General features: G+C 38.3%; 2 protein-coding genes across 7 annotated transcripts in view; one reads left to right on the plus strand and one right to left on the minus strand.

Annotated features, from left to right (window-relative positions):
- Nucleotides 1–4: 4 nt before the first annotated feature.
- gpkow (G patch domain and KOW motifs) lies at nucleotides 5–6606 on the minus strand. Its single transcript, XM_028453983.1, has 11 exons — nucleotides 6389–6606; nucleotides 6015–6187; nucleotides 4705–4850; nucleotides 2733–2839; nucleotides 2371–2575; nucleotides 1822–1954; nucleotides 1427–1601; nucleotides 1210–1339; nucleotides 1022–1091; nucleotides 312–397; nucleotides 5–235 (listed from the first exon to the last, which is right to left on the minus strand). The coding sequence occupies exons 1-11, from the start codon at nucleotides 6571–6573 to the stop codon at nucleotides 113–115; spliced, it is 1533 nt and encodes a 510-aa protein (XP_028309784.1). The 5' UTR covers nucleotides 6574–6606; the 3' UTR covers nucleotides 5–112.
- A 2624-nt stretch (nucleotides 6607–9230) lies between these two features.
- magixb (MAGI family member, X-linked b) overlaps nucleotides 9231–17374 on the plus strand; it is a 71450-nt gene continuing 63306 nt past the window's right edge. For 2 of the 6 annotated variants that reach the window (XM_028452910.1, XM_028452911.1), the window contains exon 1: nucleotides 9708–9972. In XM_028452910.1, the coding sequence (XP_028308711.1) occupies nucleotides 9890–9972 (83 nt within the window). In that variant the 5' untranslated portion in view covers nucleotides 9708–9889. Of the gene's footprint in view, nucleotides 9442–9707; nucleotides 9973–17374 lie in introns of those variants that run through there. The other 4 variants (XM_028452905.1, XM_028452909.1, XM_028452908.1 and 1 more) reach the window with 3 other exon arrangements.

Genomic DNA, 17374 nt, shown 5'->3' on the forward strand with positions numbered 1-17374 from the left:
TGAATCTTTTTTTACTGTACATATTTTATTAAAAGAACATTAAAAACCATTTCACGCATTTGACAAAACATGATGTGGACTGCAAAGAAGCATAAATAAAACACTATAGTGATCAATGATCTCCCACATAGTGACAAATGGTGTCATAGTCCAGTGTGAACACTTTCTCTTCCTCTCTGTCCAGCTGCACCATCGCTCTGCATTTATTCTTGTCCCGCTGAAGTATACGACCCACCTGAAAGGACAAATACACACAGATGAACAAAGCAGTGCACACTGACAGACAATGCACGTTCCATTACGCAGCTCACCTGTCCTCGGTGCTCACCCAGTACAACCATCACAGAATCCTGTTCACACTTAGGGACAATGGTTTCCAGCATGTTCTGCTTCACATCTACCAGGGAGACAAAAAAAAAAAAAAAGGTCTGAGACAACTGCAACACGTTCCTGCAGCTACAATATTTGGGAGAGGATTTATTTCCTGTTTTAACCCTGTAAGATTTGAGCAGACTTTTCATACATATCGAGGGTTTCAAAAAGCGATTTATACTGCACATGAACACACATTGTTATAATACAAAAATATAAATCAAAACAAAGAAGCAAAACACAACTAAATTAAAATAAGAAACTTGTAACATTGTCAACATAAACCAGTGGTTCAATGTGACTTCATTTTAATATCAAGAATTTCCGGAGACCGTTAAGGCTTTATTTCTAGAATTGTTTTTTTTTTTATTACAATTTTCTTACTGTATAACAAATAGAATAGTCAGGATTAGTGAAAAGTTGTGCCAGCTCAGATATATATATATATATTTTTACTGCATTTTATTATCCTTGAAAAAGTGAAAGTATGGATATACATTTGTTTAACATTGGTGTTTTAATTTGAAAAAAAAAAAATTACAAATTTCAAAAGTGTATTTTTAATTAGAGCCCCACATGACTTTTTTTAAAGGGTTGGTTACAACACATTTGCAGTTTGTTAAAACCAACAGATTTTATTCTGACTCACCATCCAACAGTCTTCCCTCCTCAGTTCGACACACACAGGTAGACGGCGATAGAACATCCTCCACTCGCATCTACAAAGAAAGAAGTAGTGATTTTAAAAGCTGTGACTGTGGCTGGAAAGCCATTAACGATGGCTAATACATGACAAAATTAATAAAAAGGTGATCATATTGTTTGCTTTATTACTACCTTTGAGTTGTAGTAGCGTCCTCCCTTGAAAGCTTTGTCTATGAAGCGCACTTTCAGGTCTCTCTGGAGCCAGGACGGAGGCGCTGGTGTTCGTTTCATTTCTTTCACTGCAGGCTTTTCTCTACATGAGCTAAAAGTATAAAAAATAAACAGGAAACAAAACTTTAAACTAAAGAAAAATGCACCATGTGGTAAAATGAGGATTGGGATGTTCTACCTGTCCTCTCTGTGTTTCCTCTTCCTTTCTTCCTTTCCTTCGTGTCGCTCTGAAGTCTTGGATTTGGTTTTGTCACCATCACTGTTCCTCTCTTTTTCCTCCCGTCTCCTTTTGTCCTTTTCTCGCTCTTTTTCTTTCTCTCTTTCTTGGTCTTTGTGGGCTTTACTGAGGCGACCTAATGGTTACATAGCATCACAAGTATTGTATTAAGTCAGGGGTATTAATCCCTGAGAGAGTCCAGCAGCTTTAACACGACTCCTCTACAACCTTCAAATGCATTTCCAACTGTTCACTACTGACTCTGCATAACAAACAATTGGAAGCTGCCTTTGAAAACTAGAGATAAACTCACAACGTCCTTAAATATTTAAAGTTCCTTCAGCTCGGACACTCACTGAGATCTTTGCAGTTCTTCTCGTACTCTTTACGTCCCACCAGTTTAATGGCGTACTCACTGATCGTCACAGTCTTGCCACCAATGGCAAGCTTCACCAGAACTCGAGCGTTGTCTGCATCCAAACCTTCGATCTGTGAAACAAAAATATAAATCATGACAGAATTTTCAGAAAAAAAACATTAACAAATAAAAGATGCGTTTAAAGCTTGAGTAAATGCGAATAGTCTATGTATCATGTGCTGATCTTAATATGTAATGTATGCATATACAAGTATATCATTAGTTTACTTTAATATTTGTATTTCTATGTTGTGTGTATTTCGGTTATTGTGTTTTATTTTGGTTAAATTTAATTTTCTGTGTAAATGTTGTTTGTACATCCTATCTAATCTGTTTGTTGAACTTCGGAATTGTCATGCATATATAGTCTGTGGTGTGTAGAGCCCAGGAAGAATAGCTACTGCTTTTGGAGTATAGCTAATGGGGATCTAAATAAAACAAACACATTATTAAAAAGAAATGCCCCTAAACATGAGGTCAGCCATACCTTGCCGTAAAGCTCTTTATGTGGCCCTGATTCCACCAGCACACAACCTCCTGGAGCCATAAGTAGCTCCTCCCCTTTCTCTCTCTCCTCACCAGGTTTCGGAGGACGTTGGGGCCTGCTGGGCTCCAAGTCTTTAATCGCTGACCGATCAGCTCCCAGACCGAGACCTTTTGGACGGAGCTGATGTTCGACTGGCTTCACATCTCTGTGACAAGCAGCGGTGACATTAAATCAATAAACAGGAAGATAAACGAGTGCAGTGTGTTAAATCCCACCTTTTGGAAAATGAGTTTAACAGTCTGAATTTGCCTTTTAATAGTTTGGCATAAATTAAAAAAAGGAACAAATACATTTTTACTTACTGTTTAAAGGTTCGCCCAATGCCTTCCCCTTTCTTCCATCCCATTCCTTTAATCATAGCAAGCCCATACGCCGTGACCGGAACACTTTCATAATCTGCTTCTGTGGACTGACAAATTACAAGTGTTCAAAAATGATCATGAAAATACAAACTGTCAGGATGAGGTTGCACAAGCTATCAATGATATTTTTAGTGGATTGATCGACTGTTCTTTCCAAACAACTACCAACTACCTGGGCTGCTTAAAGTAATATTAGCAGCCCTGAAGAAAGCAGTGACTCAAACGTGGTTACAGCCTGATCCTCAAACACAGACTGACTGGGAAAATATTATGACTACTATTGAAAATATGGAGAGAATTACTTTTGCATTGAAGCAGAAGATGAGTACATTTTTCGTTAATTGGGGAAAATGGATTGTGTATTGAAAGAGAGGAATTAGTTGATATCTAGTTCTTTTAGGTTTAAGACAGTAAACTGGATGGGGTGCTGATCAGGGCACTAGAATGAAGAGATGATACATCTTGATTGCTCTTTAACTGGAGTGTGTCCCAGCTGTATTTTATTCCAGCTAACAACAGATTGAAGCTAATTTGAAGCTGATTTAGAAGTAGTAATATAGTTTGGACAACTGCCAATACTAAACTAACGGTGACGTACCAAACTGCGACACTGAAAACAAGTGCGTCTTAAAGAGGTAGGCACATAAATCAGAGCCTTTTGAACATGTATGCAACACTGAGAAGTTCAAATAGATGACCAAATGTTATTTAGTTTAGTCTACAAACGTTAATAAAAATTATGTTAAAAAAATAAATAAATAAATACCAATAAAACGTTTACAGTGATGAGTCTGCAGGGCTAAATGAGAAAGTCGAGGAACCCTTGAGTTGTAAACGCATAGAAATGCTGGGGGTAAGTGACAGCAGAGGGTAGGTCTTACTCAGCCGTTTGGCTCTAAGCTGTCAGACTGAGTCCCGGCTGACTGAAGCAGTCGACCTGCTCCTCTCTCCCTCCGCTGAAGGCTTCCCTCACTGACAACCATGCATTAAAATGAGCTGTGGGACCCCCCTAAGCAGGTTTCCCTAGACTCTCATGTTCTGCCAGTCACATCTACAGTCACTGAGAGCCATTGCAAGGAGCTCAATGAGCAAAAAGTGAAACCTGGACCATCAGATGCCCCTCATGTCTTTCTGGCCAACATCGTTGCCAGCAAAGCTTTATAGTCTGTCAAAGTCACTTCACACACAGAAGCACATCATGCATTTATTGTATGTGCTCAGCACGGTTTTTCACATTTGGGTGTTTTTTGTTTTTTTTTTTTTACCTCGGTGGCAGCAAGCTTTTTCACACGCTCAATTTCAAATTCAAGTCTGCAGGTTTGTCACACACTTTAAATGCTCACAGACATTAATTATTGATAGTTCAGATTTACTTCATCACTTATTCTGTTCATTCTAATATTTGTTATTTTTTTCTTCCTGATTTTGTGTTCTTTTTTAATAATAGCAATAGTACAAATACATTACAGTTCCTTTTGTTAACAATAAAACACTGGTTAATATCTATTAATTATTGTTTTGATTACCACAATCCAGTGAGTAATTCAGGGCTTCAAAATAATTTGGTACTATTACTAATGAGGTCAGTTGTTCTGTATTACTTAATCCCTACACACCACAAAATGGTATTTAATGCAATTCTCTGCTTTTTATGGTTTTGGATTTTCATTTACAGCAAGTAAGTGAATAAACATATTAAGCATATCCTTGCTATGGAAATGTAAAGACTGCAGATGGAAATTACATTCAGCTAACTTTGGTAAAGTACAGCAAATGGTAACATTTACGTTAAACACTGTACGTGGTCTCTCTAACAAATAAACAATTAACTGACAACACTGTCAAGGTTCGCCTTTGGCTCTTGATTGTGGGGGAGTCTATCATACAAGGCTTTGTTGATTTGTGTACATACCGATTCAGGCCGCAGGTCCACTTTCACCTGGTCTCCATCCTCGTAGCCCTCTGGCACTTTGTTCTGCATCAGCAGTGGGATGGAGAGGTTGATGTTGCCTTCGGGCTGGGCCCCATTCTCCCACAGCTCCAACTGCCTTCGTGAGTCTGCACACACAAATTAACAAGTCCAACAATCAGAAAAGCAGAGGATAAAGCATAGTGTTTTACAGATAATAATAGCTGAAACAATATGGTGCACTGGTCAGATGTAATGTAGAGCAAATCAACTTTATTTAAATATCGCCAAATATTAGGGGTCTCCCCATACAACTTTTCACATCCGATACAATACGGACATTGATGCCTTGCACTTTGGCCAATATCAATCCACTATCATATTTAATTTGTTATTTTGTAGCGTGGAATGTTAAAATAGGCGTCATAAGTGATAATACCCAAACAGAGAACAATAGTTAACAACTGTAGGTACAAGAAAAAGTGACCCACATTATTTAATTAATCAATGGGTTACAGAAATATTAACCTTAAACATAAGAATATTCTAAAATTGAAGAAAATAAAAAATAAATAAATGAGAAGAACCTGAAAAATAACCTCAATCAATCCAACAAAAACTAATCATTGATAAGAGATTTTAGATGCAGGCCGATATAATCCAATCAGACTGATATCCTTTATCAACTCATTACAAAATAGAGTTTTGTTTTAACAGCAACCGGTGACACTGTGCATTCTGACGCCTTATATCAGCAGCACCTGTATCAAAATCAGGGAGAAAAAAAATCAATACCCAAGGGGTAATTAGTAAGGCAAAGAGCGGCATATTACAAAACAGTAATAATACCCTCGCAGAAAACAAGGACCAAGAATACACAAAGAGGTTGTAAGATAAACTAGATAACAAGGTGCAAACGAATGTGCAACGATGGCTATGAGAGCGCAAATGCTTCTGTATACAGATTCAAACAAAAAGTGCTCTGTCCTGAGTTCATTAACACATCTAGATGTAAATATCATGAAATAATAGCTGGAATTCTGAACTTTTGTCTCATATTCATGCTTTGACCTGGAACCCAAATGTCTTCAGTATACAACAAAAACAAAGGAATTGACTGTGCCGTTCCAATACTTTTGGAGGGGAATGTAAGTTAAAACATATTAAAATTAATAATAATTAAAAAAAAAAAAAATATATATATATATGTGTTATAACCTTTTAAAAGCTACCAACTACTACAGAGTAAAAATAACAGCCCTAAAGAGCTACAGCTTCAGAGATGCTCTGATTTATTACCACACTGCACACACCTTCAATGAGCTCTTTAACAGCCTGAGAATCCACATAGTCCTTGTCCTGGGTTTTGTCCTGGGTTACATCCTGGGATTTGGCCGCAGTCTGTCCTACTCGCTCCGGTTTGTGCCAGCGGTTCTTTTGGATCAGGGGGATGATGAACTCTTTGGGCTTCTCGGTGGATTTAGAGCTGTGAGTGAGATGTAAGATCAGAGATAGAACACTCTCATGGTGTGTATTTAACACCAGTGTTTAAAGAGATGAAGTTCACACACAAAAGCTTCTAAACTCGTTATTTAATCTCTTCTGCACTGAGGATAACAAAGGAGATTGGAGACGTAACAGTTACGTGAAATGGTGCTGTCAGTTAGCATTAGCATACAGAGCCTACCTTTGAAGTTCATTTCTGTCGAGTCCGGTCAAGTAGTCTTTATCGTCGTCGCCGTCGCCATGTGAAGGTTTAAATTTATTCACAGTTTTAGTGAAGCCGAACGACACCGTGGCCATTTTTTCCTCTCCTTGGTCCTCACAAGCGGTGGAACCGCAGGAACCCACATCTTCTCCGTGTGACGCCATTATTGTTTGAGCAATCAGAAGAACAGCATGATGGGAGATGTAGTTCTGCGGCATTTAAACGGCGCTCATTTTCAAACTACAGTTTAAAGGTACAGACTCCATGACATTTTCGATAAAACTCATTGACATTCTTACACATTCAAGTCCACACATAGATAAACCACCTAAAGATCAAATAAAAATTTGATGAAAGTTAATACATCATTTTCTCTACTGTACTGTACAATCAAACTGTCTGAGGCATTGTACTGTCTGTACATATCTCTCCTTGCCCCTGCCTGTTAATATGTATATATCTGTAACCTTTATTTTTATTAGATTATTTTTCTATTTCTATTTAATTATAGCTTCTATTATTGTATTTGTTATTTTATTTTTTCTTCATTGCACTATTTTAGGGTGTCGTTCGGGTTTTTCTGTGTGCCTTCTGTTGCACTTTCTATTGAGCTGTCATGTCAGTAAATTTCCCCACTGCAGGATGAATCTCTACTCTACTCTTCTTTTATATAGTTACTGGTTTTCCACCAAACAAAGAGTGGTAAATTAACACTTTTGCACATGTTGTTTTACAGTGTAATCATAATGACATGTATTGTGTTAATGCACTCCCATGACATTCAATGTGCTTTACCAAATGCACTGCTCTTTCCCTCTACTCTTCTATTAATGTTGGAAAGCCACAGCTGCAGACACTTGTATTCTCATTTATTTTGGCAGAAAAACCCAATCAGCCTACAACTTCAAACCAAACTGGAAATGAGTGTGATTCAATTGGCTAACATTTGGCTACCTCCTTTATCAATTGGCCAATCATTGCCTCAACTCAGATATATGTATTATTTAATCACAGCAATGATTGGGACATTCCAAGTGAATCAATAGATCTACTTCTATGACACAAAGAACAGATTTGTTTGCATGCAGCATCGGGTGCTTCACAGCTTTTCTTCAAGTGCGATACTAGGATTCAGCTATAAGCAATTGAATTGTGGAAAAGACGGAAATCTGTATTTAGAAATTAGTTAAAATGACAGGAAAAAATTAGCTAAAAATCCCCAGAGCAGTGACCACAATCATCATCAGCATGAGGATGGTTTTATGCCTTTTCCACAGTAATTGAGACTCTCATTCAGGATGTAAGCATTGATCAACTTCTCCTGCTCTTTCTGAGACATGGAGCCTTTCACTCTGGAAATGTTCTCAAGGTGGTAGAAGACTGGTTTGGGGATGGAACTGCTTAGTATTATGAAAGGACTATTGAAAGCATTTGCAAATTACTCAACCTTTACATCTCAAAAATTTCAAAAAATTATATTATCCAATCACAGGGGATATTAATATTAATGCTCTCAGGGTCAGAGCCATAGGGTCTTTTGGTGTTCATCTCCAACTCACATTGGGTGTAAGATGAGGTACACCCTGGACAGTCAGGCCATCACACACTAATGTAATCCTATATGGGCAATTTCAGCAACTTCAATTAACCTGAACATGTTTTAAGATTGCGGGCACACAAGGAGAAAGAGCATGCACACTCAACACAGAAAAGTCTGAGGAAGAAATCCTTATTCTTCTATTTGTCAGAACCCTTTTCATATCAAAATATTAAAAAGTAACTATCCCAGAGGTTTTGGCTGACGTGTGTTGAGGATGGAAATTTTAAAAATGCCTTGATAATGGGCGGGGCTCCTGGAGCAGTTAAGACACGACCAGTCTATTCTTGAAAATAAATCTCAAAAGAACAATCTATGCTATGCTAACGACCTACTCAATATTGACTGTCTATTTACAATTATCTCATTCCAACCTGTATTCACCATAGTTCGTATGGTCTACATGTGCTAGTTGTTTTTAGGAGGGGCGGGGTCAACAGCGTCACAAACCACCATTCTCCGCCAATTGCAAAATTATATTGTAATAGCCTGGTTTCAACCCACAGAGGGCAGTCACTTACTGCACATCAAAATGTGCCAAATTTGAATGAAATGTTAAGAGTTGGAAATGGATCAATCACCAACATTACTTCAGACCAAATTAAAAAAAAAAAAAAAGAAATCACCAGAAAAAAGTGTCTTAGGGGTTTCATTAATCTTTATATAATTAGAAATGTGAAAATGAACATACAATGAAATTTAAAAATAGCTATATAATAATAATAATAATAATAATAATAATAATAATAAAAATAGCAGCGATAAACGGCCCTCGTCTTTGCCGCCTTCACCTTCGCCTCTGCTGCCTTCACCAAATTGCACGGACTTCTGCAATCTGTGCCGCCTTTGCCATTGTAGTTGTTGTAGTAGTAGTAATAGTGTTAAATTTTTGTCATTTTTGCCCAAAATTCACGGCTCTGCCCAGCAAACACCGTAAAAGTTATCAAAAATCCATGCATAACTTTCGGTGTCCACTTCTCTCCACGAATCAGAATCAGAATTATTTTATTAATCCCAGGGGGAAATTGCTTTTGTTACCTTTTTCGTCTTTTCGTTCCCATTTAGCCCATGCTAAGCATTAAAGCTCACTTATCGGTGTAGTTCTCACGCTCCTACTTGTAGCTGATAGTGTAACGTGATGCTGCGGGCTCGGGGCGGCTCTGGGCGGGACACTGAACTCTTGTCCTCCCTCCCCTCCACAACTTCCCAAGGTGTCCAGTTCACCTTCCTATGTGTAACGTAACACGGTTGTTTCCTCCGGAGGTGCGTTTTAGCTGTAAAACTAGCACTTTTGGAGCAGCGTGGAGGTCGTGAACTGATAAAGGTGGCTCCTCCTCGGGTCAATACTATATCACAGCTGTTGTGTCTCGTGCTGATTGCAGTAATTGGCGCCAATGTGACCACGTTGTGGACGGTCGAGCTCAACAAAGACGAGGTAAGACGATAAGAAGCCCCCATCAAAGCCAACGTTCAGTTTCCATTGTTGAATTAGGGAAGACTTGGCACAAGTTGTGGCAGCGTTTGTGTATCCCTGTGGTGTTTGGCCTCCAGCTGTGCAGCAGCTGCTCTAAATGATGCTGTCACATTTTGCCCGACGGTGCTCGTGTGTGTGTGTCCTCCCTTTCCCGCTCCGTGTCTCTCTCTCTCTCTCTCTCTCTTCCCTTTCTCTCCATCTCTCTCTCTGGATCACCGTGGCTCTCAGAGCATCACTAGTGTCCAAATATCCCGTCAACCGTGCGCATCGTGTCCGACTCTCACTCTGGGATTCACGGCAGCACCTCGTCGCCTATCATCCTCCACCTTGTTTTTTTTCTTTTTCTTTTTTTTTTATTTATTTATAATTAAGCAACTTCATTAATTGAAGTGCAGTCTCAGTCGGGTCAATGTATATAGACGCATTTAAACGGATCCTTTTTGAAAGGCTGAACTGCTTGAAGAGAATGTGCGTGTGTCAGCGGCAGGGAAGGTCAGTGTTTTTCCTAAAGGTGTGTGTGTGTATGTGTGTGTGTGTGTGTGAGATACTGGGTTTGTATGCATGTAAACTTGCAGGGTAAGTGACGGATGTGGGTGGCTCCAGTCCTGTGTGTGCGCGCGTGTGTGTGTAGAGCACGTGCATGTTCAGATGTGCAAAGTTTGTTGAGACCATTTCATTTAATGCATCTTCTTATAATACAGGCTATACCAGGCACGTGCACAGACATTTTTTTGGGTGGGGTGGGTGGGGGGGTGGGGGGGGCAGGTGCTCAAATCATTAAGAAAAGGGCACCTGTCATGAAAAAATGATTATCATTGGGGCGTACATCCGCCTCACAGCAAGAAGGTCCTGGGTTCAAGCCCTGTGGTGGACACTTGGGTCATTTCAATGTGGAAGTTGCATGATCTCCCCGTGCTGCGTGGGTTTCCGCCGGATACTACGGCTTCCTCCCACAATCCACAAACATGACTCATAGTTAATGTGTGGTGGTGTGTCTGTGTGTGTTACCCTGCGATGGACTGGCGCCCTGTCCAGGGTGAACCCCCACTTAATGCCCATTGAGAGCTGGAGATAGGCACCAGCAGACCCCCTGCGACCCTGAAAACACGAACAAGTGTGCCAGAAAATGGATGGATGGATGGATTATTATTATTATTATTAATAATAATAAACAATCACAGCAGAATATTTTCATCACACTTCTATACAATTGTTTTCGTGAACACAACCAATACAAACACATTTTCAAGTAGAATAAATAAATTAAGAACAGGCAAAAACAGACAAAACAAAGCCACAATGCTTTGTAATAACCTAATAATATATTAAACAATCAAAACATATCCTAATTTAAAAACCTATCAAAACTCTGTTCCTAATAAAAAGAATAAAAATGAGGCATCTAATCAGCATCATCAGCTCAGCTACTTCACAGGAGCATTCTCCTCAGTTGCAGCGTCACACTAATAATATCACATACCACAATATACCCTAGTCTAGCACACTGTCACTAGCTCAAATTAAAACCTATACCTTTCATCTCCATAATTACCATTTTAAATTAAACAAAACTGCAGAACAGTAATTGTTTTTAAATTCTCTGCCTCGCTTCCTTCATTAAACATGACAAAGGTCAGTACAGCTAGACAAGGCTTTGAGTTTGTGTTTTTTTTTTTTTTTTCCATTCTTTTTTAACTTTGGAACAGTAGTGATGTAATGTTTTCAGCGGTACTAATGTTGTGATTATTTAGCACCAAACAACATCAGTGGATAATTGCACAAACACTGTTATTGCCTGTCTGTCTGATGCTGGTCTGAGGGGGAGGGGGCACCGCTCAGCAGGTCGTGGAAGAATTATTACAAGAACTCAAATAAATGCACCTTCAGATATTTGGGGAAATTGATGACAGAGTAATTTATGTTCTTAAATTAATGAGAAAAAAAAGGGCTCCAGCAGAAAGAGCACCACTCGGGCTCCATCTGTGCATGTGCCTGGGCTATACGATGTGTCCAAATTTGTAGAGGGATTGCATGGTTTGTTTAAAAGCGTGCATTGATTAGCCTTAACATTATGACCCCCAGCATGTGAAATATCAAGCCCTTCATTATGGCTGGGTATGTACTGAGTATTTTGTACAGGAGATCTATGTCTCATAGCTAAAAGTGCTAAAAGTAACACTGCTTCTGAAATATACCAGACTGTACTATTCTTTGCAGTTTGTTTTATAAATAGGTAATTACATTTCAACATATGTGACAAAAGATAAGACATCTGGATGCTTCATCAGGGCATCTCTGCTGCAGCTTGAGTTTGGTGCTGTTCCTCCACGTTCTCTTTCTATTATGTAAATTGGTCGAAGAAAGAAAAGCACTGACTGACCCAGTGACAGGTTCATTGATGCATGATGGTGCAAACCAACAGTTGAGCTTTTGTAGCTGAAATAGCTAAAGAAGGTAACGCTGGTGCCTTATTGTTTGTTTTATATGAAACAAATGGGGGGGGGAGGGGATTATCCACTACAAACTCAATGAGTATATACAGTCGATTACTAAATACTATAAGTAAGATTATAATGATGATCGATCTAACTGAAGTATTCTTCCGAGTTTCCCAAGATGCATGCATTTAAAACCTACAAAAACCGGAAGCACACTGAGGCTGGATACTGTATCTCCGTTCATTCGCTACTTTTGAAAGTTCTGAAAACATTTTAAGCGAGAAAGTGACCAAGTAGAATATCAACATGTGGTCATTTGATCCATAAAACTGGCGGGAACTCATTTCATGCCGAGATTTTTGGAGACCCACCAATCATTTAAATTGTTATTACCTTGTCATTCAGGGTGGGAATTCTTGTCAAACTGTCTACTTTCCAATAACATACCATATTATATTGCATGAACCAATATATATAATATCTATATAAAATTATTAATCAAACAAGTTAAACCTATTTACACAACCTACGCTCACTAAGCTAAAGATAAATGCTCGAGTATATAATTCACTCGCCCGTGATGAGTCGCTTGAACACAGTGGTACTTTTTGGTCAGTCCATCACTTAATCACTCCAGTGACGTCATTACCAGGGAACAATTGTGTCTGATGAGAGTCTGTGGCCCGTCTCTTTGGCAGATGGGTCGGTAAAGAGTCTGAAACCGCAAGGCGCAGTTGTGGACCACGGAGTGTGTCCGAAGGGTCTGGTTCTGGACTTTTCAGCGGGTTTCACGGCTGGTCTCGCAGCTCGTTTCACAGCTCGTTCCGAGTCAACAGGTTTCAACTGGTTCTGGCTCGTGAGAGGCCTGGAGGGCCTGGTCCTTGGTCAGTGTATGCAGGCTTTGTTCTTGTGTTGGCTCCAGTTGCTCGGCTCAGCAGCAGTGGGAACCGGATGTTTTTCTCTGGAGCGAGCAATGTTTAGGTAACATCTAACAAAAGAAAATACTGATGTTGCAAAGGAAATATAAAAGTTAAGAGTACATCAATACATTGCAATGAGGGTGACTCAGCGACCTGTGCCTATCAAAATCCAAAGATTTGAATTTTGCACTTGGTCAATAATGGTGATGACATACTGTCTCCGTGTTTAAGCAGTTACCATTGGTTGACATTTTTGTGGCAGTTAGTCAGATTGATTTGGGTGATTTGTGGGCTTGTGGTTTGTTCGTGGGTGTGTCCTATGAGTGGATGAAAAAAACTTTTTTGGAAAAATTAATTTGAATATAACTCAGAACACAGTTAGATTATAACCTTCAAAGCACTTTTTTTCTGGTCAGTTTGACACTAAGCACCATATGCTGCTTGCAGTGTTACTGGCAGATATTAATTAAAAACACTTTACTGTATGTAACCTTATTCTAAGAATTTCCTAGTTTCCTGTGAATAAAATACTCTAAACCAGAAAATTCTTTTAAAAAGAGTTAATGGCACAGTGTAGGAAAAACACATTTCAATTTGTATCAAAAGTCTGTCCACTTTTTAAATGTGTTCATTGTTAATTCTTGGAGAGAAGCCAGAGGAAAGGGGGGTTCCCATGTGCTTCCCAGCAGGGGGTCAGAGAGATTGACCACGGTTACATGATATTTTTAAATTCAGAATTAGTTCATCCAAATTAAATCATTCGGAATCAAAGTGTTCTGCTTCATGTTTACATGGTAATAGTAATTCTGAATTGAGGTTTACATGGAAAACAGGTTTATGGCCTAATTCAGTTCCACTTTAGGTCTGGGGGTTGGAAAGGCTCGGATTAAAACGGAATTAAGTGTTTTCAATAGAGGAATTATTTAAAGTCAGTGTAAAGCAGAAATACATTTGTGTTATGAGTTTGTCACACCACAGAAACGTGTCATTGACCACTGAGTCAAATTTGAAAGATGAACAAAATCGCTAAGTTTATAAAATTAGGTCTCAAAATCGTGGAAAAACAAGCACTTGGGAGCATGTCAGTTAAAGGCGCTGGAACCACGCCGACGCGCGGGAAGGGCGCTGCGTTTTTACTGTGTCTATGGGAGAGAGTAGGGATGTAACGACTAATCGTAAGGCAGTTAAAAATCGATTCATAGGTACCACGGTTCACATCGATGGTCTGAAAATTAAATCGCAGTACTTTTTTTAAACAGCAGAGGGTGCTATATATTAATCCTTCCAGAAGCGGACGTGACGGGCGGAATCTGCTACTATTTTCTTTCTGGCCGCCATTTACTGTTAAACATGCTCATAAATGATTCTTTACTCCTTTAGCACCGAAAGAATATCTGTAATATTACGTCAATATCTGTAAAAGTCACGTTTTTCTATTAGCTCTATCTGCTAGTATAGCTTCTCTTCTTCACTGGTGGAATAACTGCATGCCAACCGACCACTGGGTTACCAGCGCCCTCTGCTGGTCTAAACAAATATCTGACGTAAATACAGTAAAATGACTGTTTTTTTTTTTTGTTTTTTAAAAAGTCCAATAGTTAAGGCACAAAATACATTTTCAGTTGCACTTTTAAAAAGAAAAAGAACTATTATGCAGTTTTGAATTGTTTATTATAGAACCAGAATTTAAATTAATAGGTTTCTTCTTCATTTGTATTATTCCTTTATTTATTTCATTCAAGATTTATTTTTAGTTAAATTGCATCATTTTGATTAGTTTATCAAGGGATTCTTTTGACAATGAAAAATAAAAGGAAAATAGTATAGTATTTTCCCCAAAAAAATAAAGCAATATTTTTCAGTCATTTGTCAACAGTCCCATTTTGTAAAATAAATTGTGAGAAAATCGTATCGTGAACCAAGTATCGTGAATCGAATCGTATCGGGAGTTGAGTGAATCGTTACATCCCTAGGAGAGAGCAATGTGAAAGTGGCTCCAGCTTTGATAGTTCTTCCAAAAGTGCTCGGATCGGGCCAAACGAGGTATCAGTTGCCCGCTAGAGGCGAAAAACAAAATCGCGGTTTATAAACGTGTTTATTTCTCGGAAAATGTGGCACCAGGGGACGCGTTTTATTTCCTTGAGTCAGAATATGTGGGTTGTTTTTTGCTCGGGGCTGAATTGTGCCTGGTGGAGGCCATGGAAGTTTGGTGTGCTTCAGCAGCAGGGACAGGTATATGCTAATGAGGTCTCTGTTACGTAACACGACCCTGATTTCTGACCCGCCCATTAAATCCTGAACACAGAAGTTGGAAACAGCCGAGCTCCACAATGAAATTATAAATGGTTGAATGGCTTTGTACATGTTTTAAGGCATACATTTATGGTCTTTTTTTAATGTGTTTAGAAAAAAATGTCAATTTGCTTTACGCTGTCTTTAATTCGGAATTAAAATCTGAATAATTCAGCCACCTAATTTGGATTTAAGTTTAATTCGGAAATAAATTAGCATTAGGAATTAAGTGTTTACAAGGTCAGTTTAAAGAAGCATTAAGTTTTCTTATTTTTTAAAGAGGAATTACAGGCCCCATGTAAACGTGGCAGTCTTTGTCTTAGTGAAGGGGGGTAAGGAAAGGCAGAAGTTAGATCCACTGTTTCTGTAGTAAACAGGGGTGCTGTGGTATCTGTGACAGGTCACAGGCATGGTCTCCTAGTCCTACAGATTTTTAGCTTGGAGCCAGTCCCAAGACGATTTTACATTTCACTCGCAATGCTTTATGTAGGGCCCTATAAAATCCGTGTTAATGGAATTGCGGAGGGAATCACAGAATCAACCAATGAAAATGGAATTGGATGAAACGCCGTTACCGTGTGGTAAAGGACGTTTTTTATGGGAAAATGTTTTGGGGGACCACTCGTTAGGTGTTTGTGAAGATCAGCCCATTCTCATTAAGCGCTGCAGCATTCCGTGAAAACATGAGCAGTCTTTACCACCGTCACCTGCTCAGAGCATTTAAACATCTCATCACTGCTACAGAAGATCTGTGGGAACAGTTGTGTGTTGTTGTGCACGAGACCATCGATGCCAGGGATTGTAGAGTCTGAAACATTGTAGGTTCATGATAACTTGATAGTTTCTAAACCCCTAGTGGTTTTGTTTAATGATTACGGTCTGCAATGATGTCATCATGATAATTTAAATTAAGTTTATCAAAACTTAATCAATAAACCTGCTCAGATTCAGTAAACTATTGATCCTGAGGGGAAATTGGGTGACATTAATGCTGCTCTCATACATCTTTATTTGACATTAATTATTAAAAAGGAGCAGTGAGAATAATCCAGTTGTATCTGACTCATTATTTTAAATTACATTTTTATTTTTGACATTCATTTTTTTAAAGTATTTATTTTGTTTCCTCGCAGTAGTTAAGAACTAATTAACTAACATTTCTAAAAAAAAAAAAAAAAACAGAATTAAAAAAAAAAAATTATGTGGAAAACACAAAATTTGGAAAAAAATAAAATGGATTTTATAGGGCCCTAATCATGGGGCACTTGTTGAGTATGACTAGTGTGCTCATTGTGCATACTTGAAAAATGTATTTTCGTATCTTTTCATACTATTTAATGTTAACGCGTTATGTACTAATTTTGACGTCAGACTTAGTATGAGTAGTACGTTAGTATGCGATTTTGAACACAGCCATCATCTTCCTGACTCTGGAGAGGTTGGATGGGAAGATAAATGAATGGTCTTAATCAATTAATAATCCAGTGGTCCTCAATCTCCTATTCTGAAGTTCAACAAGTTGTCTTTATAGTTATTGTATATGCTCTAATGCATATGTGTCAAACTCAAGGCCCGGGGGTCAAATCAGGCCCTTTTAAACATCCAATCTGGCCCTCAGGGTAAAATAAAAATGACTTAGAAAATATGAATCATTGTGTAAATTACCAAATAATTTAGTTGTGAATATCTCAGTGGGGTTTCAGAGGGATGTAAAATATCTGACAAATTTCCACAGGAACTTAAGCTGGGGAATTTTGACAATATTAAAAAAATAGACACTTTTCATGGGATTTATTTATTGAAATTAACCAGAAATTGGGATTGATTTTACATCAATGTATCATCCAAATATAAATATTGGCATCAATGCAAAAAAATAATACACTTTAAACAACATAACATTGCAAACAGATTTATTTGGAAGTAGAACTTTAAAATTATTCAAGTGGAGTTTAATTGAATAAATCACAAATTCAATGAAACTCAACATTTTCAGGGATTTCCTGTTTTTCATGCTTGTATAACTCGATGTAAGTCATTTTTACGCTTAAATTGTTAGAACAAACCTAGATTTTCTATAATTCTGCACAATCCCCAAATTATTTGACTAAATTTCCCCAAATTTAAATATATTGTCACTCCCTGTCACCTATTGCTTGGATATTGTTGGTGCCTTATATACTTTACCTACTATTATATCATTTATACATGGAAATGCAAAGTAGCACTTACCTGTATGTTGAA

Source organism: Gouania willdenowi, chromosome 7 (assembly GCF_900634775.1).
Source record: "Gouania willdenowi chromosome 7, fGouWil2.1, whole genome shotgun sequence".
NCBI classification, from domain to species: domain Eukaryota; kingdom Metazoa; phylum Chordata; class Actinopteri; order Blenniiformes; family Gobiesocidae; genus Gouania; species Gouania willdenowi.

Bases quoted from the DNA above. Each gene is read 5' to 3' on its own strand.
- gpkow (XM_028453983.1), bottom strand. From the start codon at position 6,573: ATGGCGTCACACGGAGAAGATGTGGGTTCCTGCGGTTCCACCGCTTGT. The intron at 2,576-2,732 runs GTAAGTAAAAAT...TGCTTGTCACAG, and splicing joins ATTGGGCGAACCTTTAAACA to AGATGTGAAGCCAGTCGAAC. The intron at 1,955-2,370 runs GTATGGCTGACC...TTTGTTTCACAG, and splicing joins ATAAAGAGCTTTACGGCAAG to ATCGAAGGTTTGGATGCAGA.